This window comes from Diplotaxodon limnothrissa, linkage group LG5 (genome assembly GCF_057381915.1).
Source record: "Diplotaxodon limnothrissa isolate DT_005_m linkage group LG5, D_limnothrissa_male_GT1.1, whole genome shotgun sequence".
NCBI lineage: Eukaryota > Metazoa > Chordata > Actinopteri > Cichliformes > Cichlidae > Diplotaxodon > Diplotaxodon limnothrissa.
Window position 1 is genome coordinate 13,707,216 of NC_140600.1, and position 23,304 is coordinate 13,730,519.

A 23,304-nucleotide genomic window follows, 5' to 3' on the forward strand; every position below is an offset into this window, starting at 1 on the left:
CTCATAAATTTAAAAAAAAAAAGAAAAAAAAAGAAAAAAGGACGAGTCCAAGACTGACTTACTTCCACATTTGGGAGTTGACATGCTTTTCCATCATTGTGGTGAGGGTACATCGCACTTTGTCCCATCGCCGGTCAAAGGAATAATAGCCTCTCCCAAACAGTCGACTCCCAAAAGTACAGTACTGGGAATAGAAGGGAAGAACAGATGAGAACTGTAATCTTTAATGGCTTGACCAGTGTAATAAAAAAAGGAAAGTTCCTTGGGGGTAACAGCAGATGAAGTGCACTTACAGCTGCCGGTCGTGGATGATAACCTGAATAGTGACAGTCCAGTTTCTCAGCATTGTCCTCACGCTCCTCATTCTCTCCCTCATCACTGGATGGTCTAGAAAAGCCATCGGGGGTCGTTTGGGGATGGTGTAGCGACTCGTGGACTGCTGCAGAGTCTCCAGAAATACCACCTCCGTGACTGCTGTTTAGTCTAATGGAGAGAAATTGTGCCCAGTCACTTTCACCATATTCATCAAAGCTGAATCAAATTAAAACTGTCTGTTTTAAGCCTGTGTGAGCAAAGCTACACACAGACACAATACAAGCACAGCAAAAAATCAAAGTGTGGCACAGCAATTACCGTGGAAGACCAGGGCTGTGAAATTTGGGCTTTCCAATTGGCAAAGGCTTAGTGGCATCAAGGGCTGGGCCGTTTCCATGAGCCACCTGGTGGGCATCATGGCCAGAAGTGAGGTGGGAAGAGGGGTGTGGGTCCCTGAGAGGGGGGTTTTGCTGGGAATGATTTTGGTGGAGTTCTCGCTCCCTCTCCCGCTCCCTTGTTCTGTTCTTGTGCTCTGCCAGCAATGTGTCAAAGCGCTTCCTCCGCCCTGGCACCGCTCTCCGCTGGCTTAAGGAATGTGTCTGTTGAGACAAAGTCAATAGAATTTTCATTATGGTAAGAGCTGGAGAGAGAGTTCTCCTTAGAACCGCTCTTAATTTCCTTTTTTATTGCTGTTTATACTTGGCAGCTCTGGCTCTAACAAATTTTTACAACATCAATTACAATCAATCACAACCATCCTTTGAAATGCAAATAATAACTTTGGTAATATTCTACACATTAAATAGAATAATACGACATAATTGAACTGTATGCCAAAGTGCTCCACTTATATTAAAACACAACGAGTGACGGCATTTTGCAGTTTCATTAAACACAGACATTGTAGTTTCCTATATTTCACAGTAGAGTTCATCATTACAGGCTCCTCAGAGTTACGCTGTGCTCCTCTTTGTGGCAAACCATCTGAGCTGACAGCATGTGTCCTAGAAACACCGGCCCTCAATTGTCAGCCTGTGGCTGCCGTGGGAAACGCTCACCCAGAGGTTTGAAGCTTGCTGCCTCCACAAGTATGTCAAGAACACGTTAGATCATCTTGCTTTGATCCTCATTGCTGACAACAAGAAAGACTGCTGAGCATTACCAGCCCAATTCTCTTTAAAAATAAAATGCATTTATACAGCTCAGTTGCAGCATGCAAAGCAGGGACTTTGTTACCTTGCATGTTAGGGATCTTGTGCAGGGTTTTCGAGATGTCACATCTATAACGCCACAGTGGATATCTGGATTAAACTCACGTTCTGATGGCAGAGCAAAGGGGGAGGAGAAAAACATTTGTTACCTTCATAATTTGGGACAAGTTGTGTTATGCAAAACATTAACATTACATAAGCCTTTCCCCTCTAAGATAATGTATGGGACATTTTGTTTAAGCTGCTGACAACATTCTGAAATGATGTCTGCTAGTTACACTCTTTCATAGGCAATAAAATAGGAACCTAATGGGAGGTTCGTCTAATAGATTAAAAAGCAAGGTTATAAAAAACAAAAACATTCAGGCTAAGCATGTAATGCTGTATGAGACTTTTAAATACTCTGAAAAAATGACAAAATGTAACTAGTCCCCCCTCGTTCCACATTCCAGCTGACCTGTGACTTTCTTGTTAACGTGACGTCTGCTACTCGCACTGCTGCTGTCCTGCTTCTTCTCCGAGAGGACAGTGAGGTGGCCCTTGCCATTGGGAATCTGGCCTGGGGCCAGTAATGGAGGCTTTGGTATGGAGGGACAGTTAAGGCCTGCTTTTAGGGCTGATGAGGAGGTCGTGATGGCGGTAGTGTTGGAGCTCACAGTGGTGCTAGAGGAGGATGTAGAGGAGGATGAGGTGGTGGCGGGGGCAGATGGAGCTTGCGCCGGCTTAGCTGGCGTGTCCGGCTTCGGATGCATCTTGTCCATCTTGACAGCTGGAAGGCTGGAAGAGAAGATGACAGCGATGAAAAGGGTGGTGAGGAGGAAGCTGAGAGTTAGAAACAGTGAGCCAGTGACAAGCGTATGGTAAGAGACAGATGTGGACATATGGATGGCCCTGCGAGGACAATCACTACTAATGTTCCGCTATATATAAAACACCTTCAAAAGAAGAAAAAGGTCAAAATCAACACTCGCGTATAAATGACTGAATCAGATTTCTACCGAGAAACAAGCAGTAAAGGCAAATAGCTCTGACTGCCACATAAACCATCAATAAGCAGTAGTACCTTATTTTCAAGTACTAGTATTGCTACAAAAACTATTACAAGTAGTCTCCATTTCAAAATAGTTTTTTTTAAATTAGACTTTAGTATGTCTGCCAGAAATGTGGTTGTAACAACCCTGCACCTGTGCAGAGTGAAACTTACATCTTTTCTGGCTGGTTCATCCTGAAGGGGGCAAAGGGGGGTCTTCGCTGAACGCCTGGCAGCTTCTCTTTGGCTGGTTTGACAAGTTTGGGATTGGAGGACGACGATGAAGAGGAGGGTAAGCTTGAGCTAGCAGCTGAAGGTCGACCAAGGATGCCTCCGGTAGCCACTGCAGCTACGGACACCGAGCCCACCCCGGGCCCAATCCCACTGCCGCTGCTCCGGTTCCTGGCAGACGCAGGAAACGGCAAGGTGGACGCTGGTTTGCTAGCCGAACTGTGTCTTCTCTCTAAAATGATAACAAACAAACCAGAAAGGCATTAAAACATAATAGTTAACACACTAATTATAATCCAACACTACTATAGGACTAAACATAGTTGTGACTCATATAAAAAAAAAAAGAGAGAGAGAAATGGAAACATTAAAAATCTCCCTCTAACAGCTGTGAGCATGTTAGCTGAACAGCTAATAAGCAGTATTGGTGATTCATGCGCTGCATCTTGAAATAGAACTGGCCAACAGGTCAAGAGCTTTCTTTCTTGCCTGAGCTTCTTATAACAGCTGCTGTGCAAACTGATGAAAGTCAGTAAGACAGCAGAAAAGGTTAGAGTGATGCTTAGTTGTGGATGGAAAGACAAAAATAGAACTTGGAGGGGGGGGAAATGCTCATCTGCTTAAATCCAAAACTAGCTGTCTTTAAGCACACTGCTTTCTAAAATGAACAAACTCTGTGTGAACACAAATCACACCAATTACACATTTACACAAGACAATTACAGATCTACTTTCAAAAAAGGCTCACATCACATCCTATTTTTAGTAACAGCGTACAACAAAAGCTGCTGTCCCAATGTCACCACTACACAAGCACTTCATAGTTTAAGGTTGATTAGTTGCCACTGCATAAACAATTAAAAAGAAAAAGATAGACAAAAACATCATGAAGGATTTTTTGTTTTAATTCAGAAATGACTGGAAGCATGAAGCAGAGAGATCTGAATCTTGGCAAAAGCAGCAGCTCTCTAACAGAAATAGTGGGCGCTCTGGGTGACACAGACCGACATACACTCCTGCTGCTCTGATTACATGTAGAGAAAGAGAGACTGACAGACGTGAGCGTGGGTGTCATACGCCCTGCCTCGATCACGCTCAATCCAGGGAGCTCCCTCACCTAAACCAAACTGAGAATTTTCAGCAGTGAGGAAACATCTGACATGGAGAGAATCTCCTGCTGGAAGCTGCATGTGAGCAAAACTGAAGGATATACAGAGGAACAAGACAGACAAGTCTGCCAGAGATCAGTAATATCTTCCCCACTCGCTGTCTGAGGAGGGTGCACAGTATCCTGCGGGACCAACATCACCCTGCGCGCCACCTTTTCCATCTGCTGCCCTCAGGGAGAAGGTACAGGTCTATACAGGCCAGAACATCCAGACTGGCCAACAGCCTGTATCCACAGGCTGTGAGGCTCCTGAACTCTCTGCCCCCCTCTCACGGACAATAACCATATCCAACTTCTTAATAGCAATGAACTGGTCTGCATTGGTGCATCATATCTTTATTCTCTTCCCCCTCCTGCCCCCCCCCTCTTTCTTAAATAGATAACTATCATATCTGATATCATATCTCACAGTACAATAATATTGAATGGGTTGCATTGTTGTATTTTGTCATGTTTCTCAGGTCTTTGTCTGAATTTCTACGAACATTATTGCTAAGGATTGTCTTATTGCATTGGAGTCACACTGGGTTAAATATGTACACTTGGGTTTTAAGGGGTATTTATTATTTTCTTCTTTTCTTTTTTTTTTTTTTTTTGGGTTGTATGGAAGCCCCAAACGCAATTTCATTGTTCTTGACAATGACAATAAATAAATAAATACTAAATACTAAATACAAAGGTGACTAACGAGAATTTCAGAAGAGAGACGGCAAATAAACATTTGACTAAACACTCATAGTCAGCTCTGAGAAGCAGCAACGAAAGACAGGACAGAAAATAACTGCATGCTTAAAAGAAATGAGAGATAAAAGGTGCATCAGCACCAGAAGCATTAGTAATTTTCTACCAAGAATCTGTGTCAGCTGGCTAATGTCACCAGTGTTTTTCCTGCATGATTAATAAATAAATAAAAACAGGCACCTCCACGAAAGAGGTTTTGGCCAAAGGAAAACCACCAGGATTATAGGAAAAAGTATTTTAACTTTTTTTCAAAGCTTCTTAAATGGTCAAAAAATAAAAAAATAAAAAAATAACATGAAAGGTCTTCTGCTAAGTATGGTCACCTAGACCCTCTGCCCCAAATCTGCTTATGTGTGCACTCACCTCTCAACAGTCTTTTGATTTAGTCCCATTTTGTGTGATTATAGCTAACTATATGGTAAAGCTGGGGAGTGGGTTGTGGGACAAAACTCACTGTCACAGGTAACAAAAAAAAGTGGAGTGGCTACAAAGAATACGAATGCTCAAAAAAGGTACCACTCCCATTTGCCTTCAGCTATATTCCTCAAGAACGCGCGCGCGCGCGCGCGCACACACACACACACACACACACACACACACACACACACACACACACCTAACTGTTAAACTTCTGCTTTCTGAAAGAAAAGGGAAAAAAGTGCTTTTAAGCGTGCCCTCTCCACACCTAGGGGCCTCTCCCGCACATCCATTCAACCTACACTCCAGATATTTTCCCCTCCCACTTCTAAGAAGCCAAACAACCCAAAAGCTTTTCTTTCACTGCCTCCCTCCCACTTCCTCTCACTGTCTTGTCCTGTCCCAGTCAACAGCGAACCTCTGCACACAAACTCACAACAAGATATCCAAGTGAGACAGTGGTGCTCTGTCTACAAAACAACGAAAGCCAACAGCAGCACCAATGGTAGTCATAACTGATGTAGGGGAGGAAAAAAGGTAAGGGAAAAAAAAAAAAAAAAAAAAGGACAGACAGACACAAGACATAGGAGGAGCCTTAATATCATGTTTCATATTATCAAACAGCTGGCTCAGTGGCATGGGGGAATCCCAGCCTGCAGAAGTGAAAAAAAGAAAGAAAATCAAGAAGTGTAATGGCCGTACTACAAACTCCACAGACATCATGTTTAAGTAAAGACAAAGTGTAACCTATTTAAAAAAAAAGAAAAGAAAAGAAAAGAAAAAAAAAAAAGGTAAAACTAAAACCTTGAGTTAACCAGAAACTCAAATCCACCGTGGTTCCCTTCTTTTACCATTTGAGCTCAAGACACTGAGTGTAAAATTCTGTATGTCTCGATCTCTGAGGAGTCTTTGTTAGACAAGTTCATAAACAAATGCATAAAACGCCAAGCAAAGCAGCAGCTTCCCGTTCCGTGGTGAGTGTCACCCTTGCTGGGCTCAGCCTCAGCCGAGAAGCACAGACACCTAAAGGGAGACAGATGGGCTCAAAGAAGCACGCTAATATCATATTGAGACCATCTCAATGGTGCTGAGATCAGTGCCTTTTCCCCACGTTAACGCTGCACGGGTCCTCCCATAATGACATCACAGAGAGGACATGGGGTAAAACACAGCAAGAGCACTGCTGCTCTGTATGGCCACACATACATGGCTACAGAGTTTCACTTAGATTTAGACTGTGTGGTTATAGCTGATGCAATAAGTTCATTAAGTGAAACTTGTTTTTTTTAAAATAATTTTGATATTGCATAGTTTAAAAGCTTCTTTAAAAAAAAAGTAATTATTTGCATCCAGCGGCTCAAATCGGAAGATTTACTGTGATGGGGAATCTTTGGGTTTAGCTTCACCGCCTGATTTTGAGAACAGAACTTAAAGATGTTGCAAAAGACGAAAAAGAGACTGGTGCATTCATTATGATAAACACACTACAGACAATCTGTTCACACAAAGAATCAGCAGCAGCAAACAGCTGAAGAAACAAATATCAAGAAACATGATGAAATCACTGTAAATCTCTGGGTGCTTCTACACCACGGACCAAGCAGAGCACAGTCTGCATTAACAATGCAACCCCTGTATATGGAGTAAAGCCACATGTTCTGATAATGATTGTTTTACTCTACACTTGGTACTGCCATCCAGTGTTTATCTACAGTTCCTTCAAAACCCCCTGACACCTCAAAATAGAGGCTGTATTTCAGAGACACCCATATATCTATACTGTTTAACAATGATGGAGAAGTCTCTGAGTGATGTTCACACAGTTCCAAGGACAGTTTTACCCTAGAAGCCACGTGCTGCTATACCTCCCTCTTGTGGTTGACCTTGATAAGTGTAATTGCTGCTGCACTTCAGAGAACAGGCACTTCCAGGTATTTAGTGGTAGGGCTGCTCGATTATGGCAAAAATGATAATCACGATTATTTTCACTGAAATTGAGATCACGATTATTTGACGATATTTATTTAACCCTTTAAGACCTACTATAGAACCAAGTCCACCAGAGCTTATATTATTTTTTTTACATGCTGTAGTGCCATTTGTGGGAGCATTTCAAGTTGCTATACATCAATACAACTGTTATAGCCCATATTTTAATAATATGTATGCATTAAGTCCATAGTAATTACATAAATTGCAAAAAAGTGCAATAAACTACAAAAAAAATTGAAAATCGCTTTTGTTTTGTTTACATATATTTCTACTTGGAGAAATTTAAGAGGCTTATCCCTCAAAACTTTAAATACAATAAAGTTGCAAAAAATAGTTTCCCACCAAAGGAAATTTATTTTGAGTGTCTTCATAGTTTTATTTTGGAAATACAGTTTTTATATACTGCAGGAAAAACAAAAAACAATCCTATGATGCAAATTTGCAAAGAAAACAGCAGGTGCATCATTTCACTGTGGGAAGTGTTACGAACAGCTGATAGGAACGGCAAAGCGTGTTTCTGGAATATTATGTTTTTGTTCCTGCAAGCGCTTTTTATGCAATTTTTGCAAAGCTATATGTGGAACGAAACCGTGACCGAGGACAAGCTGATGGCATCAGATGTAAGTACAACTCCTCCGGTTTCATATGCAAAACAAATTATTGCGCTAGCTTACACGGTTCAGGTTCTACAGGGATTTAAAAATAGTTACGCAAAACAGAGCGTGCTGCTCTGACCGGCTTTAAAGGGTTAACAATGACTTTAAAAAAATAATATAAAATAGTGTGCAACACCACTGAAGTTTTTTTTTTTTAAACTCTCTTTTCAACCAACGGCAGTCACTCTCCAAATAACTTCTGCTTAGCTTTCCGAGCTTCCCTCGGGTCCTCTTAATCAGCGGTCTCCAACCTTTTTTGCGCCACGGACCGGTTTATGCCCGACAATATTTTCACGGACCAGCCTTTAAGGTGTCGCGGATAAATTAGGGAGGGGCTAATAATCGGCTCAGTCATTTTTAATGATCGTTGAAAGCCCAGATCGTAATCGTGATTAAAATTCGATTAATTGAGCAGCCCTATTTAGTGGCCATTGAAACATTCCCAGTTTAATGTCTTAACAGTACTAGAAATCTTAACTGAGCTGTATCTGTTAAAACAGCCCACTACTGGAAAGACTTGAGAGAGACCTATCAAATATTAACACAAGAATTTATAACACACAAACAGTAAATAAATAGGCTACTGAGTGGAGTGGAGTAGAAAACTGGGTGGGGGGGGGGGTGGGGGGGGGGGGGTACACAGAAAGAAGAAGCACTACTAGGAATGTGTTAATCAAAGAAACATCACATTACTCTTGGTATGGGGGGGTATGGATATAGAGTCCCCCCAATTTTTTATTCCCAAACCTTGCTGAGTATCTGCAGTAACAGCCACCTCATTGTTGTAGTGGATTATTGCTACTACGTGAATCTAGGAAATCTAGCTCTGCACCCCAGCTGCATGAAAAATAACTGAATATATAGATACATCAAGGCGTGTGTGTGCGTGTGTATCACTTACCAAAGTGTGCTTGAAAGGCTTGTGGCTTGACTACCTGACCACAGTGGCTGCACATCACCAGGTAGAAGTCGTCCTGTGCGGGACACTGGCCAAATATGGACATGTCTGTAAACGGGAAGATAGAAGCAGATGGGGCTCAACTCAAGGAGAATAAATAAAAGCGTGACCGATGCCACAGTTGGCAGCAGACTCTGCAAAATACACACTGTTCAATGTGCAACCAAACATCAACTGCTTACTTTGTTTTATATTTAATGTGCATTTGTTGGGGAGTGGGCCGAGGGGTAAATAGACAAACGCAGCAGACCACAAGAAAATGCATTCTTGGCTGAGCCCTAACAGCAATTCTGAATTATTGCCCAACACATACAGTAGGATCCATAAATGTGTGAACAAGGCCATACTTTTCAGAATTGTCCTTTTCTACTCCATCCTAGCAGAAAAGGAAATTTAGCAATCACAGAGTCATAAATGTAGACTCAAGTTAAATTCAAGTGGTACAAAATACTGCCCCACCCATTTAGCAATGGTAGATATTCTTTTACATAGCTCCTACATTTCACGGTCTCAAAGTTCAGTGGACAAACTAACATAATTCTAACATTTTCAGATTATAAATAATACATTAAAGTCAATATCTGCTTTTCAGCCAGTCAGTGAGAGAACCTATAAAGTAGCCAGAGTTGAGGTGCTTCTGGAGCTACATACTTTCCATGCTGAGGCTGTGTGCAGTGGCTTGTGTTCTACTAATCTGCATTGAAGGCAGTGACCTGAAGAAACTGCTCTGTTTGGCCTTTAACAGTCAGGGGGTCCTTTGTACCCTCAATGTCCTCCAGTACAGACAGTAGGAGGCAGTATTGGTTTAGTGACTGAGATAATAAAAACCTGTGTAAACCTACTTTTTCTGCACACAGAAAACTGAAACCGATAAAGACTGAAGCAGGTGTGAACAAAATCTTATCAACATTCATTCCTAAATGACGCCTCGCTGGTCAGAATACTCATGAACTACTAAATGCTAATTTAACACTTGAAAACAACTCCTGGCCTTTTATCTTCTTAATTTAAAATGAAACAACAGGCCACACCTGGCCACGAAACTGCATATCAGTTAACTGTCCAATTTCTTTTGAACCTTTGAAATAGATGAACTATGTAAAGCACTGCTGTAGCAAGAGCCTGCACAATATATCACACAGTGCTACTTTATTAGAAATCCACTGTGGTGGTTTACAGAGGCAAAGTTCAGAAACTGTGCTCTTGTTCAACAGCTTAGACAAAATAAATTTGTAACACAATCCATAATAGGAATTTTAAAAAAATTAACAAGCTCAGGAAAGCAGTTTGGCCAAGTACACATGCAACCCAGGAGTGATTTGTAAATATAGATCACTTATGAGCCCTTATTCACCATGGAGAACAAGTACTGGTGATAAGCACCAATCCAAAGGTTGCCTTTCCAAGATATAAACAAACCCAGGACTGGCTTAGAGCGTGCGACATTTCTGACTCAATAATTAGGAGATATCACTAAGGAATCAGGTTTAATAAGGTGGGTGCCATCTCCTTAGTGCTTTCTATGTTGTTATTAAGAAACAAAGAAAGTCTGCCTTTTGGAATGCCACACTCTGAGCTACCAAGGGAAACTACCAGATATTCTGAGAAGGGGCAGTTTTGCAAAAGGTCCAAATGAAATTCTGAATCTCGCCCAGGTCGCAACGCTTGTTTGAGGTTTTCTCTGTCAAACATGGCTTTAATATTTAATTGATTGATTTAATTGGTAAAAGTAATTATGAAATTAACCTATAAAGAATGAATTACTTTTGCAGTTGGGCAGACTAAATGGAGTTATTTATGGTGTTTTTCAAGATGTAAAAGCTGGCAGTCCCAGGTGTACAGAAATGCTTAAAATGCAGCTTAACTAAACTAGTCATGTAGGTTACCACCTTGTGAAACCTGATCCCTAAAGTCAGGTCATATTTCCATGAAGATGACAGTATAGGGTTAAAATTAAAATGCTGACGCACACAACATCATGGATCATGATGCATTTCTCCCTGGATAAAACTGTAAAAACAAGAATTTCCCAATAGTAAATAGGCAAATACAAAGAAAACCATAAAAAGCAAGAATGCAAAGGTGTCTTCAGCTGGAGAACCTCTGCCCAATGACAAACCTCACGCTTTAAAGGCACTCCAAGGCGAATCAGAGGGAAGTGCTGTTTCTCAGCAGAATGTGATCAAAATTTACTCTGGCGGAGAGAACCAGAAACCACCTAATTAAGGAGGCTAATTAAGAGATTGCCTGGGGCGTTATGATGAGATGAGAAGAGGAGAGGATACAAGAGCAGAGAAGTGGAGCCCCTGTTCAATATGTACTCCGCCAGGACCATCAAGGGTTCTCCAAACATCACTGGCCAAGTCTTGAAGGGATGAGGGCCATTAAGCAAAGACCGTATAAAAGATGTACCTGGCAGATTCTCTCTCAAGGAGGTCAGAGGCAATCGTGTGTGGATGAATTGACAAGTCCAATGCTACTTAATGTGTTTCAATTGTCTGAAGCTATTTTGCCAAGTGTCTCCTTCAACAGCAATGGACCAAAAAGACTTGCTTTCAAAGTATCTGCTTGCTACAAAGAGGAAGGAAAATATCTTCACTTAATGGACAAAGGCATGTGAATTACGAGTGGTAAAATGTGACATGGAGTATTCACTATGCCAGTTGCAAAAGAACAAGCCATCAAAACAATAGCTAAATGCTAGCGTAGGCAACTTCTATGTTCAACGCATCTACTTTAATTCTATTCTGTCTCTACCCAATTTGCTTATCCAAGTAGCAAATTGCAGATATAATGAGAGAGCAAACATATTTGCCAAATCAATAACTTCCTGTGTATTTTTCATTAAAAACGCCTTTCTCTCAAATCTACTGAAACAGGACAGGAACTGCAGCATCCAACCACATTTCCTCACTGGATCAATAGCAAGGTCAAACAAGACTCGTTTCCAAACTGCTGCAGCAGTTCACGTGCAGTATTTTTCATTAGTATTTTTCTAATGGGATGCTCAACTATGAAAGTAGACATGCTATACAGCTTTGCTACTCCACATTCAGTGCCATAGCACTAAATGGCCTTTACTGCTAAAACTGTCCGACTTCAAAAGTGGTCTAACGCCACTGTGTCTGCCCTCGTCTCAACCTCCATTTTCTTCTTTTTCAAACATGAGGTGTTAAAGACAGAGAGAAAGAAAGTCAATGTAGACAAGAAATAAGACAGAACGGTGAATTTAAGACAAAAGGAAAAGAGCGCAAAACGGGAACAAAGTCGCAGTAAACGAACAGAGAAGCCGTCTGAGGCCTCTGCGAGACAAAGAGGCAGTGAGCAAAGGACATACGCTTGAAGGAGGAGGAAAAGAGAGCCTGAGAGCACGAGGCAGGGGAAGAGAATGAGAGTCCAGTTAATTTCAGCATCCTCATCCGTGGCAGTGATGAACGAGCTAGGTGCAATCGTAGCAGCTCTGGCTGCCGATGAGTAGCGCACATGCTGGCTGCATCTGACCTGTGGCTGACAGTGTCACTACATTTCCCAGCTTCCCTGACTGTGACAGTGCCACTGTAAAATTTATCAACAGCGTGACAGAATGATGAATTCATCAGTCATCTAGTACCATACATTCTTATAATCTGTGTGCGTGCATGTTATTCATCTGCGTGTGGTAGAATGGCAGTAACGCCACAGAAGGAATCTGGTGGTGAGTCATGGCAGAGCGATGTAGTCATCCACTTGTAATACCCCTACCAGACGCACGCGCACACACAGGCTTTCTATGAAGACAGACTTCTGCCACGAGCAGCATGTGTTGATGAGCCCCATGACACAAACAACAGTCACTGACAGACGCCGCAACATGATAAAGACATGTTTCATGACAGCGAAATGTCAACTGACCCCGCATCCTTGAATTTCAGATGAGCATTCTGTCTCTGTCCTTTATGCAGAAAAATGTTCTAAATGGTTGACAGATGAAAAGATACAGTGACTTAGTGGTGTCCTACGTCTCGTACCATCAACACCGCTCCATTGCACGTTGGCGCTGATTCTCCAAGTTTCATGAACTCTACACAGGACAGAAATTTTCCGAGACATAATCTATCATTTTGTGTTTTGTTGACAGCGATCGAGAGCAGCATCTAACTATCTCCCGTAAGAGTTCAACTCGGTTTAAGGGGTAGCTAACCAAGCATACGACTTACTTCATTTTCCTACTCAAACTATTCCCTTATCTGCCCAACACATGTGAGCATCATAGCATCAAGCACATAGGACACTGCTGACCACACACACACACACACAAAAGGCAATATTAGATAAGTCCTCTGTGAAGCAGTCTGCAATAAACCCCCTCCTTTATTCAACACATAAGGAGGAAAACCAAATAAAGTTGGATAGGCAATGATGACACAAGTGTGGGACAAAGTAATGTGCCAAAAACGAAGAGAGGCTGAACCGCCAATCTCCACACTCATTCAAAGTGTGACTTCAAAGTGCATTACTACTAAGACAGTGAGGCCTTAGGGCTGTCCCACTGTTAAACTCTCAAACACACAAGGGCTCTCTCAGGTTTTGTGAGCCCTTTATGCTCACACTGCATTTCTGCAAACACTCCCATAGGGAATTACCCACAGTTCATAGTGTTGTGACGTTAAACTGCGGGTTAAGGGGGAAAGCCTGAAAACATTAAAAAAGTAAATAAACAAAGGAAGGAAAGAGGAAAAAACGCTAACATGAACCAAATGCTATATAATGTGTTCATCTATTCGTCATCTGTTCATACTGTGTTCGTTTTTGTTGCTGCTTGTCAAAAGCAAGTGAATTAGTACTTCTTAAAGCTACTGCCGAGAAGATGTTCAATTCACATGAATGGCTCAGCCTTGGCCATGCAGAAAATAAACAGTGTAACATAAAATGCCCCAAACAACAAATATGTTTTTGAGCCATCAATGTAATATCACATGGTAAGCCCAAACCTGCCGTCCTATTCCTGTATATACCATTTTGAGTGCCCAACCTCTCGCACACAACCACTAAACAGGTAACATCATCAGTCTGTGAGGGCTCAAACACTGGGCCTTAAGATGAATTTATACTTCTGTCTTAAATCTTCAATGTCATGATGTAAACTACACCGTTTCCTGATGATCACTTCCTGAGAAATGTAACTGCACGTCAAACTGATGCAGTCAACAATTACAGTGATTGGAAGATTTGACAGTAGTAAACAGGCCAATGTGTTTCTGGGCACTTTTTCACTCCAGTTTTTGAATTTATCAGTGACAGAATAATCATCATCGCCTCAATATAGGAAATCGCAGATTTTAGCAAATTCCTGGATGGACACTTCTGAAACTATTAGTATAGATTTGAGGAAATGTTCAAATAAGTGGAAAAACTTGACAGACAAATATGTTTGACCCAAGGAGGGAAAAACGTCCGAGCTATCTTATCTGTCACCATCATGGCTTGCGCCACATATAAAACAAGAGGGCACGACCGCAAGGCAAATAACAACCCATCACATGCAAATTCGAATGCTGGCACCAGCAATTGCCACTTTTATAGGTTACGTCATAGCCGTATGTGAAATGACTTAAAAATACTGTCCATCCAATATGTCGATCAATGCTTTAACAACAACGATGAGAATGCGAACTACTAAAATTTAACATTTGTGCCTTCACAATGTGAATCACCTAGGTCAGAACCCTGTTAAATTCTTTTGATGATTAAGCACACCACAGCGAATGATTCATAGCTGGCCGGAGAATTATTGATGGTGTTGATGTCTAAAGGAGCTTCTTGTGGTTTTTGCTTGATTAGCACCGTTTTCTCTTGACCAAAATGATCTAGGGCTGCTCGATTATGGCAAAAATGATAATCACGATTATTTTCACTGAAATTGAGATCACGATTATTTGACGATATTTATTTAACCCTTTAAGACCTACTATAGAACCAAGTCCACCAGAGCTTATATTATTTTTTTTACATGCTGTAGTGCCATTTGTGGGAGCATTTCAAGTTGCTATACATCAATACAACTGTTATAGCCCATATTTTAATAATATGTATGCATTAAGTCCATAGTAATTACATAAATTGCAAAAAAGTGCAATAAACTACAAAAAAAATTGAAAATCGCTTTTGTTTTGTTTACATATATTTCTACTTGGAGAAATTTAAGAGGTTTATCCCTCAAAACTTTAAATACAATAAAGTTGCAAAAAATAGTTTCCCACCATAGGAAATTTATTTTGAGTGTCTTCATAGTTTTATTTTGGAGATACAGCAATTTTTATATACTGCAGGAAAAACAAAAAACAATCCTATGATGCAAATTTGCAAAGAAAACAGCATGTGCATCATTTCACTGTGGGAAGTGTTACGAACAGCTGATAGGAACGGCAAAGCGTGTTTCTGGAATATTATGTTTTTGTTCCTGCAAGCGCTTTTTATGCAATTTTTGCAAAGCTATATGTGGAACGAAACCATGACCGAGGACAAGCTGATGGCATCAGATGCAAGTACAACTCCTCCGGTTTCATATGCAAAACAAATTATTGCGCTAGCTTACACGGTTCAGGTTCTACAGGGATTTAAAAATAGTTACGCAAAACGGAGCGTGCTGCTCTGACCGGCTTTAAAGGGTTAACAATGACTTTAAAAAAATAATATAAAATAGTGTGCAACACCACTGAAGTTTTTTTTTTTAAACTCTCTTTTCAACCAACGGCAGTCACTCTCCAAATAACTTCTGCTTAGCTTTCCGAGCTTCCCTCGGGTCCTCTTAATCAGCGGTCTCCAACCTTTTTTGCGCCACGGACCGGTTTATGCCCGACAATATTTTCACGGACCGGCCTTTAAGGTGTCGCGGATAAATTAGGGAGGGGCTAATAATCGGCTCAGTCATTTTTATTGATCGTTGAAAGCCCAGATCGTAATCGTGATTAAAATTCGATTAATTGAGCAGCCCTAAAATGATCCATGTAAAAACAATTTCAAAACAGAGATTATTATTTTTAGTCCACATTTAGTTCTGAAAAGAAGCTTAAACAAAAGAATGCATTTTAATCTTGTTGGCCTACCTACTGCAGTAACTGCTCCTTAACAGCAAGGTCATACATGACATGCCCTGCTTGTTTCTCCGTCAGCAGGAGATAAAATTCCTTTTTAGAAAGTAACTACATCGTGGTGAAATGTATAAAACACAAGAACAAACATGTCCTATCCATAGGTATACACTTTTAAGTAGACTGCCTAATTAATAACTCAAGACAATGTACATCATTAGCTCGGCATAACGCCTTTCATAGGACAAGCTAAGCTTACAATCACCACAGTGACAAAGTTGATTCATCACTTGATTTACTTGTGCCTCAAATGAACAGGTTAGTCCTCACTTCATTTCGCCAGCAGACTCATCCTTATTTCAATCTTGAGGTCTGGCGTGTTATATTTCAGCTTAGAAACTTAAGCATCACATTAGTCTTAAGTAAACAAAATGCAATTTTACTTTTATAACAATTTACCTTTGTGATGAAATTCATTCTAAATCAAGGCCTGCCAGCAGGCCCAATCAGCTGAAGCTAATCGAGGTGTTTCCAAAAATAAAACTGCAGTACAAACTGCTTTGAAACACCTCTCTCTAGCTCAGAAGCCAGGCAATGTGTGTGTTGTACATTGAGTTTTAGCTGCTGTTTAAGATGATGCCCTCTGACATGATTTTACAATTGTCCTTTAAGAGTTTATTAGTTAAACCTACTATGTTTTAACCCTGGAACCACACCTACTAGCAGAACAACAGTCATATCAAGATCAGTGTAGCCTGGTTGATTGTTTTTATCCTATTCAGGGTTTTATATGTTTCATACATGAATAGCTCATGCATACTGGTTGGTGGTTTAAAAGGCCAATAAATAATAAATAAATATTTTTGAGTATTTTTCTTAATAAACAGTAAAACTATTACCATTGGTTAACATCATATGTTGGTTGTTAAACTGAAGTAAGCAAAAACACAACTTAACATTTTAACTTAAATATATTGTACAAAAAGTCCAACTTGCTCTTTTAACAGCAGTAGTTTAACATTATTATGCTGGCTTTTGTTTTGAAAAATCAGAGCTATGCCTATGAAGTAACTTTTTAACTTCTTTATACTTGCATTTCTCTTAGCAACAAACATCAATGTCTTAAGGTAAGGGGAGAGATGTGAAACATGGAAGTTTTGCAAAATGGGAGAAATATGGATGCGAAACAAAGCCCTTTAAACACACCATCCAATGAAATACGCATTATCACTTTAGTCAGCAAGTCCAAGTTGCTAATCGTTAAGTTATTTTAGGTTCATGTGCAAATGTCACCACATGAATTACCGACACGTCTGACTGATTATATCCGGGTGCGCTTGTTTTACTATAAGTTTTGCAGAACGACACGAGTAAAGTGTTTGAATCCATGTTAGCGTGAGTGAATGTATGTATGCGTGTTAACCCCCATAACCAAAATACACCTTTGGCCCTAGAGGGAAAAAAAACACTCACCTTCTCTGCACAAACGCATGGCTTCTCGATTTTTCCCGAAGTCTTTAAAACTTTCCTCCGATTCAGCACCTAAAAAATGAGGCGATCCGAAACACACAAATGAATAGTTGCACTTGCTTCCCTGCCCGTGCTGTTGCTACCAATAGCGTTTCTTCATATTCAACCGAAAACTGCATGCACTCGGCCAAAAAAAAAAAAAAAAAAAAAAAAAAGACAGGACTGGCAACTGTCGCGCTCTACCTCGCTTCCTCGCAAACATACGGCACGCTGGGGAACTCACCGTCGTTGCCGTGGAGTTTGGCGGCGTCGACCCAGCTGCTCCAAGGCTGTCCCAGCATTATTTCTGGACTAGGCAACGATCTCCGCTCTGCAACAGTCGCCATTGCTGTGGAGCCTTCTCCCCGCTGGATCTGCTGCTGCTTCAGCTGCTGCCTGGCCGCTCGGCGCTGCTCCCCCCTGACGTCATCCTCGGCCCTTTCCGACATTCTTTCCGCTACAATGTAACAACACGAGAGTCAGCGCTGGTAGAGCTCGGGATAGGAGGACTTTATACTGATTGACACGGGCATACGCGTGTTGTTTTCAGCAAACCCGCCTCTCAGAAAAAAAAAATCGCCCTGTGTGGTAACTTGACGTTACAAGTACAAAGCTTACACAACATACTGTTTAACGTCGAATAAATAGGCCGGCTGGCGATTCAGCTGAAGGTTGCTGGTTCCCTTGGCTGTGGCTTACTCGCTAGGTATCATTTAGAAATGTAAATTACATTTAATAATTGTAAACTATACTTAAGAATAACGATCAAATACAGTGCTTTGAGGCAAATTTGTGATTGATTATAAATGAACAACAACAGTAATAATACTAATTTAATGCACAAGTTATTAGTTAATAAGGATCGCTTTTGAGATTTGACTCCATATAAACAGTTGTAAGATATACTAAATACTTTTTTAGTAATTGTGGGTGTGACATTAGAAGATGACTGACCATAACATATTTATAATTTATTATTGATTCTTTGTTTTCTTCCCATACTAAGAAAATGTGAGCTTTAACATCTTAAATGTATGAGCCATAAAGCTGATATCAATATATAGACTTTCTACTGGTGACTTATGAGTGAAATACTATATTATAATGACTTTATGTTTAGAATGTATGCATTAGCTTCCCAATATTTTGAAAAATATGAGAGAAATACATTTAGAGATATTGACTTTGTATAAAAGGATTACGGTCAGTTACATTAGATTCCATTTAAAATAAAAACAGGGTCATGTTACTATTAAACACGTGTCTAAGATGTATTAATGCAAGACTTCAGAGATTTTTGAATGACATGCACAAACCTTTTAATTTCTAAGCATTTCAGATTTACAAAGTCTGTTATAATCTACCAAGTTTACTTTCACTTTCAAAATGAAACATTTCTCATTCTACCCAGACAGCATGTGCTCGCCTAAGTAAAGCTGAACAAGGAGAGAGAAAAAAGAAACAAAACTAGAACTGGGATCCTTTTACATTCTTGCCAGAAACAAAACCTAGAAAAGTACAGATGTCTTATAAAGACGGTGTAACACACTGACTGAAATTACTTATAAATGGCACATCTCATCTGTTGTGGTGTTTAATCTTTAATATTAATCATGCAGTGTTGGACTCTGTGTACCCATTTTACCCCTCTACCTGAAATTCTTACTCCAATTTGGCAAGTACTCCAAAAAGCCTTGGCCCTCTCGAGTACAGAGTTTAGTGTAGGAATGCACTGATATTATCAGATGAACATCAGTATCAACTGGTGTCAGTCTTCCTGACTGCTATCACCTACCAAATGCTGATTGGTTTCTGCTGCGTCAAATAAATCAGGTGATCACACGGTGTGATGAAGAGCTTAAATAGTTCAAGTACATTTAAAACTTCTCTTTGCTTTTAGCACAAAATGGTAATAAATAAAAGAAAAGACAAAATGAGCAAACAAAGGAAGGAAAAAAAAACAGTATTAGTAAATTGTGATCTCAAAAATCTGTTTGAAAGTCCAATTTTACCATCATGCATTTAAATGCAAATTAAAAACATCATCCTGAATGTGCTGGCTGTGTGTGTGCTCAAACACTGTGATGAAGAGCATTTTTTAACACTGAAACTACAATAATGTCAATTTAACAACCTTGATGCCAGTTGGTTTAATGTTTTAACTGGATATAGTTATTTGACATGCCCTCAGATTTTTCATTTCTTCAAAACATCTGTTGCCTTTATTGCCATAGCATCATATCTGTAAGGTCAAAGCAAAATGATCGCAATAGTGTAGTTTCAGGAACTCTGCCCAGCATAGCTGTGACATTCTTGTGGGAGGAACCAGTTAACAATTAGTGCACTGATCATAACAAGAGCATTTCAAGAGGAGGAGGACTGTGTGATTACCGTCATCCTTTCACGTACCCTCACTCATTAATTTTAGAGAACTACTGCTTCACTGGAGAGGAAATAATTTGCATATGTAACTTATTAGCACCATATGTTAGTAGCTGAGTAAAAGCAATAACATCACAAAGGTAGTGACAACATGCCTCTGACACACACAAGAACGTCAAGCTTACTGTACCTGAAAGAGGTCACAACTGCTGCATCTTTCCTGTGGCTTGGAAGAAGAGATTCCCCTTTCTATACACTCCAGTATATGGTGATTGATATTTTGGTAGAGAGCCAACTCTTCAACTGGAGCCTAGTCCAGCCCAGCTGGTCTTCCCTAGTTTTATGTTCTTTAAGATTTTTTTTTCCTGTCCCTTTCAGTTTTACACCGTGATTCACAGCAGACATTTCTACTCTACTTGGCTACCTTATGCTTTACTTTGCTCTGTAAGCACATTTAAAAACAAAAAACAATATCAGTTTGACCCCCTCCTCATGTTCTTGCCGTTTTTATGAAATCACCTTTAAGTAAATACTCTTAGTTAATTCCAGATTGCCCTCTCACAGAAGATTTTGCTCTAGTAAGGTGAAAAATTGAACACTCCCACTGGTCCTCAAGTCGCATCAAGCTTTTGTTGAGTTTATCTTCGTTTTCAGAATCAATACCCATGTCCAGACTGTAAGACTGTATATAAAGATGGAACAAGCAATCATGATGTCATTATTGTTTTTAGAGACAGAAACTCCCATAGGTGAATGAAAGGGTAAAGTGATAAGTTATCAGCTAATGCTAGCTGGACTCAGTATTATTTCAGAATACTTCCAGGAAATCTGAGATAATATTTATGACATTGTAAAGAAAATACTGAATACTTTTTTCTTTTTAATTACTGCCGTTTGCACACAGTGCCATTATTATTATTATTGTTTTTTAAATGAAACAAAGAGTACTTTCCACCCTTTTTTAATGAGTTACTGTCACTGATGACAGACTGCCTAATTGAAGTGCTAATATGTTGAAACAAGGTGCCAGCAACAGTAGCACTCTAGTCCAAATGTAAACCAAAGCTAGCCAAAAGAAAATTTAAATCATAAAATAACTGCTTAATACCTTCATTTAACAATAACTCAATTAACTTAACCTTGTAAAGCATCAAGAGCCTGACCAATATTGTCACCAAGAGACCTTGTACCAGCTACAACATAGCTACATCAGTAATCCTCATCCACTGTTTGCTTTTCCTGACATATAGATTGTAACTATCTGGACTAAAATCACCATCAGAGACGGATATACAGTTCTCACTCTCAGATAGGCCTGGCCTTTCTTTGTTATAGTGCACGCTGGAGGATGCAAATGCATGGTGTTGCTATATTGCTGATGTTTTGACACCTTTTTTTTCTTTTTTGTCATATGAAGATTTTTACTGGTATTACGAGGAACAGCCCTGCTGTACAGATGGAGCACACAGACAGAGATATCTGCTTATTACTACTAAGTAAAAGACTAATAAAACACTAGAATTTCACTCACCAAAACTGAACCACAAACGTCTAGATTAGGCTGCACCACACACCTGCCAATCAAAGTGACCATGCATTATGAAAGAGGCTTACCTGTCTATGAGGCATAAACTGTTTATTTGTACCAGGCTATAAAGATGTCTTACCGTCATTTACTTGGACATTTTAACATAACAGCCTGTAAAGATTGACTTGCTTTTGGGGCCAGTCTCAAATGGCCATTTATTTATCTAGCACATCCATGTTGGATTCATTTTCTAGCCCAAAATTTGCCACTTGGTCAAACACAGCAGAAGCGTGTAATCATCTCAGATGATTTAATCCAGTGAGTCTAATCAAAATCTATTGTGAGTTCAAAGAACAGAACAAAGCAGATTAGCGGACGCTGGATCAGCCAGCTGATGTTGGATCTTTTAAGCAACATACAGAGAACAGATGCTGTAGTAACGAAGACCTGTGTAACATTAGGTAGTCCAACATAGAAGTCTTGAAATTACACAATTTCTGTAATTTCCTTGATACTTACTGAGGGGCAGCTGCACTGTTGGCCTTTTTTTTTTAAATTCAAACAATTCATACACATATAGTAAAAAGAAAAACCTAATCTTAAAGCCCAATACAACAAGTAGTATAAAGCATATCCTCAGATGCAACTCACTGATGCTGTAATTGAACACTTCCTTGATACTGAATACTTTACAATAGAAACTGTATTCGGTGTAATGGAAGTACTACATGACTAGGTATGATTATTCTGCAGCTATGAGGAAACATAAAAAACCCACCACATGTCAATACAGTTTTGAAATGAACAGCAGCAAGATCTTACCTTGGCAAAACAAGAAACAAGGAATTTATCTTTAAACTCAATCAGATGATCCACATCAGTTTGGGTGATTCCTGGCTGGCACACACACACTGGATAGGAAATCTGGAGACATACACAGACATGCATTGAGGGAAGATGTAACTATACCACACCTTTTCCTTTCTATAGTTAGTAGGTGGAATTTTTGAATTATGTGTAAAAAAACACTTTCATTCCTGTCCCCTTACTGATCAATGGGGTGGCTGTAGCTCAGGTGGTAGAGCAGGTCATCTACTGATTGGAAGGTTGGTGGTTCGATTCCTGGCTTCCCCTAGTCTGCATGCCAAATATCACTGGGCAAGATACTAACCCCAAATTGCACTCTGATGCATCCATCGGAGTATGAATGTGTGAATGTTAGCTATAAAGCACTTAGAAAAATGTGCTTTATAGCGAATGGGTGAATGCACAAGTTGTGTAAAGCGCTTTGAGTCCTCAGATGAGTAGAAAAGTGCTATACAAGAACCAGTTCATTTACCATCCATCAACTTAGTCAACATAAAGAAACACATACATCTACAGGAATCCATTTTAAAGACATGCAGACATTTTTATATTTTTTGTTGTCTTCATACATTTAAGGCATATTGCTGTTTATTCAGTGGTGTACTGTACCATATGGTACCACCAACTTTACATTTGTTAGTCAAATGTTGCTTTGCAACCCTTTAAAACTTACAACCTAAATACCGTCAAAACTAAACCACACATCTTAAGTTTAAGTTATCTAATGTCAAAAATCTGTTATGATGAGCATGAAATCAAAATAAATTCACTGCCGGCGACCTGAATTCCAGGATTTACTGGTGCTACACGTTAAAAAAGTGTATTGCTAATATACACAACAACTTTTAGCAAAAGCAGAAAGAAAAATAAGAATCTTACTGCTGCAAAAGTGGCAGTCCGAAACTATTTTCACACATCAAGTCTGGAAAATGTTCAGAGAGTCAGGTCAGGAGACTGTCCAGTGTTTTCTCTTCTCACAGCTAGCTCACAGCAGAAGATTATTAATTGTTAATAGTTAGTGTGGTTTAGGTGAACAAGCTGCCTGGCTGGAAGATTGAGGACACAGTCACTCAGTGAAAATTCACCACAGTACTATCTGCGCTATTCTCACATTCGACAACATGTAATACATATAGACTATCTATCTATATGTATAGACATCTAGAAGTCAATACTTTCCTGTTAACTTTCAATAAGTTAGAGTGGGAAACAATTACAGAGTATTATGT

The 23,304-nt window shown here is 39.8% G+C and overlaps 1 protein-coding gene across 1 annotated transcript in view; it reads right to left on the reverse strand.

The window, feature by feature from the left end:
* Nucleotides 1–23,304, reverse strand: part of atxn7 (ataxin 7) — a 28,897-nt gene that overhangs the window by 4,284 nt on the left and 1,309 nt on the right. Inside the window, exons 2-11 of the mRNA XM_085353078.1 lie at nt 22,031–22,132; nt 17,543–17,755; nt 17,263–17,331; nt 8,663–8,767; nt 2,731–3,019; nt 1,984–2,303; nt 1,552–1,634; nt 634–914; nt 294–483; nt 63–184 (exon numbers count right to left, since the gene is read on the reverse strand). Of these exons, the coding sequence (XP_085209204.1) occupies nt 63–184; nt 294–483; nt 634–914; nt 1,552–1,634; nt 1,984–2,303; nt 2,731–3,019; nt 8,663–8,767; nt 17,263–17,331; nt 17,543–17,747 (1,664 nt within the window). The 5' untranslated portion in view covers nt 17,748–17,755; nt 22,031–22,132. The remainder of the gene's footprint in view (nt 1–62; nt 185–293; nt 484–633; nt 915–1,551; nt 1,635–1,983; nt 2,304–2,730; nt 3,020–8,662; nt 8,768–17,262; nt 17,332–17,542; nt 17,756–22,030; nt 22,133–23,304) is intronic.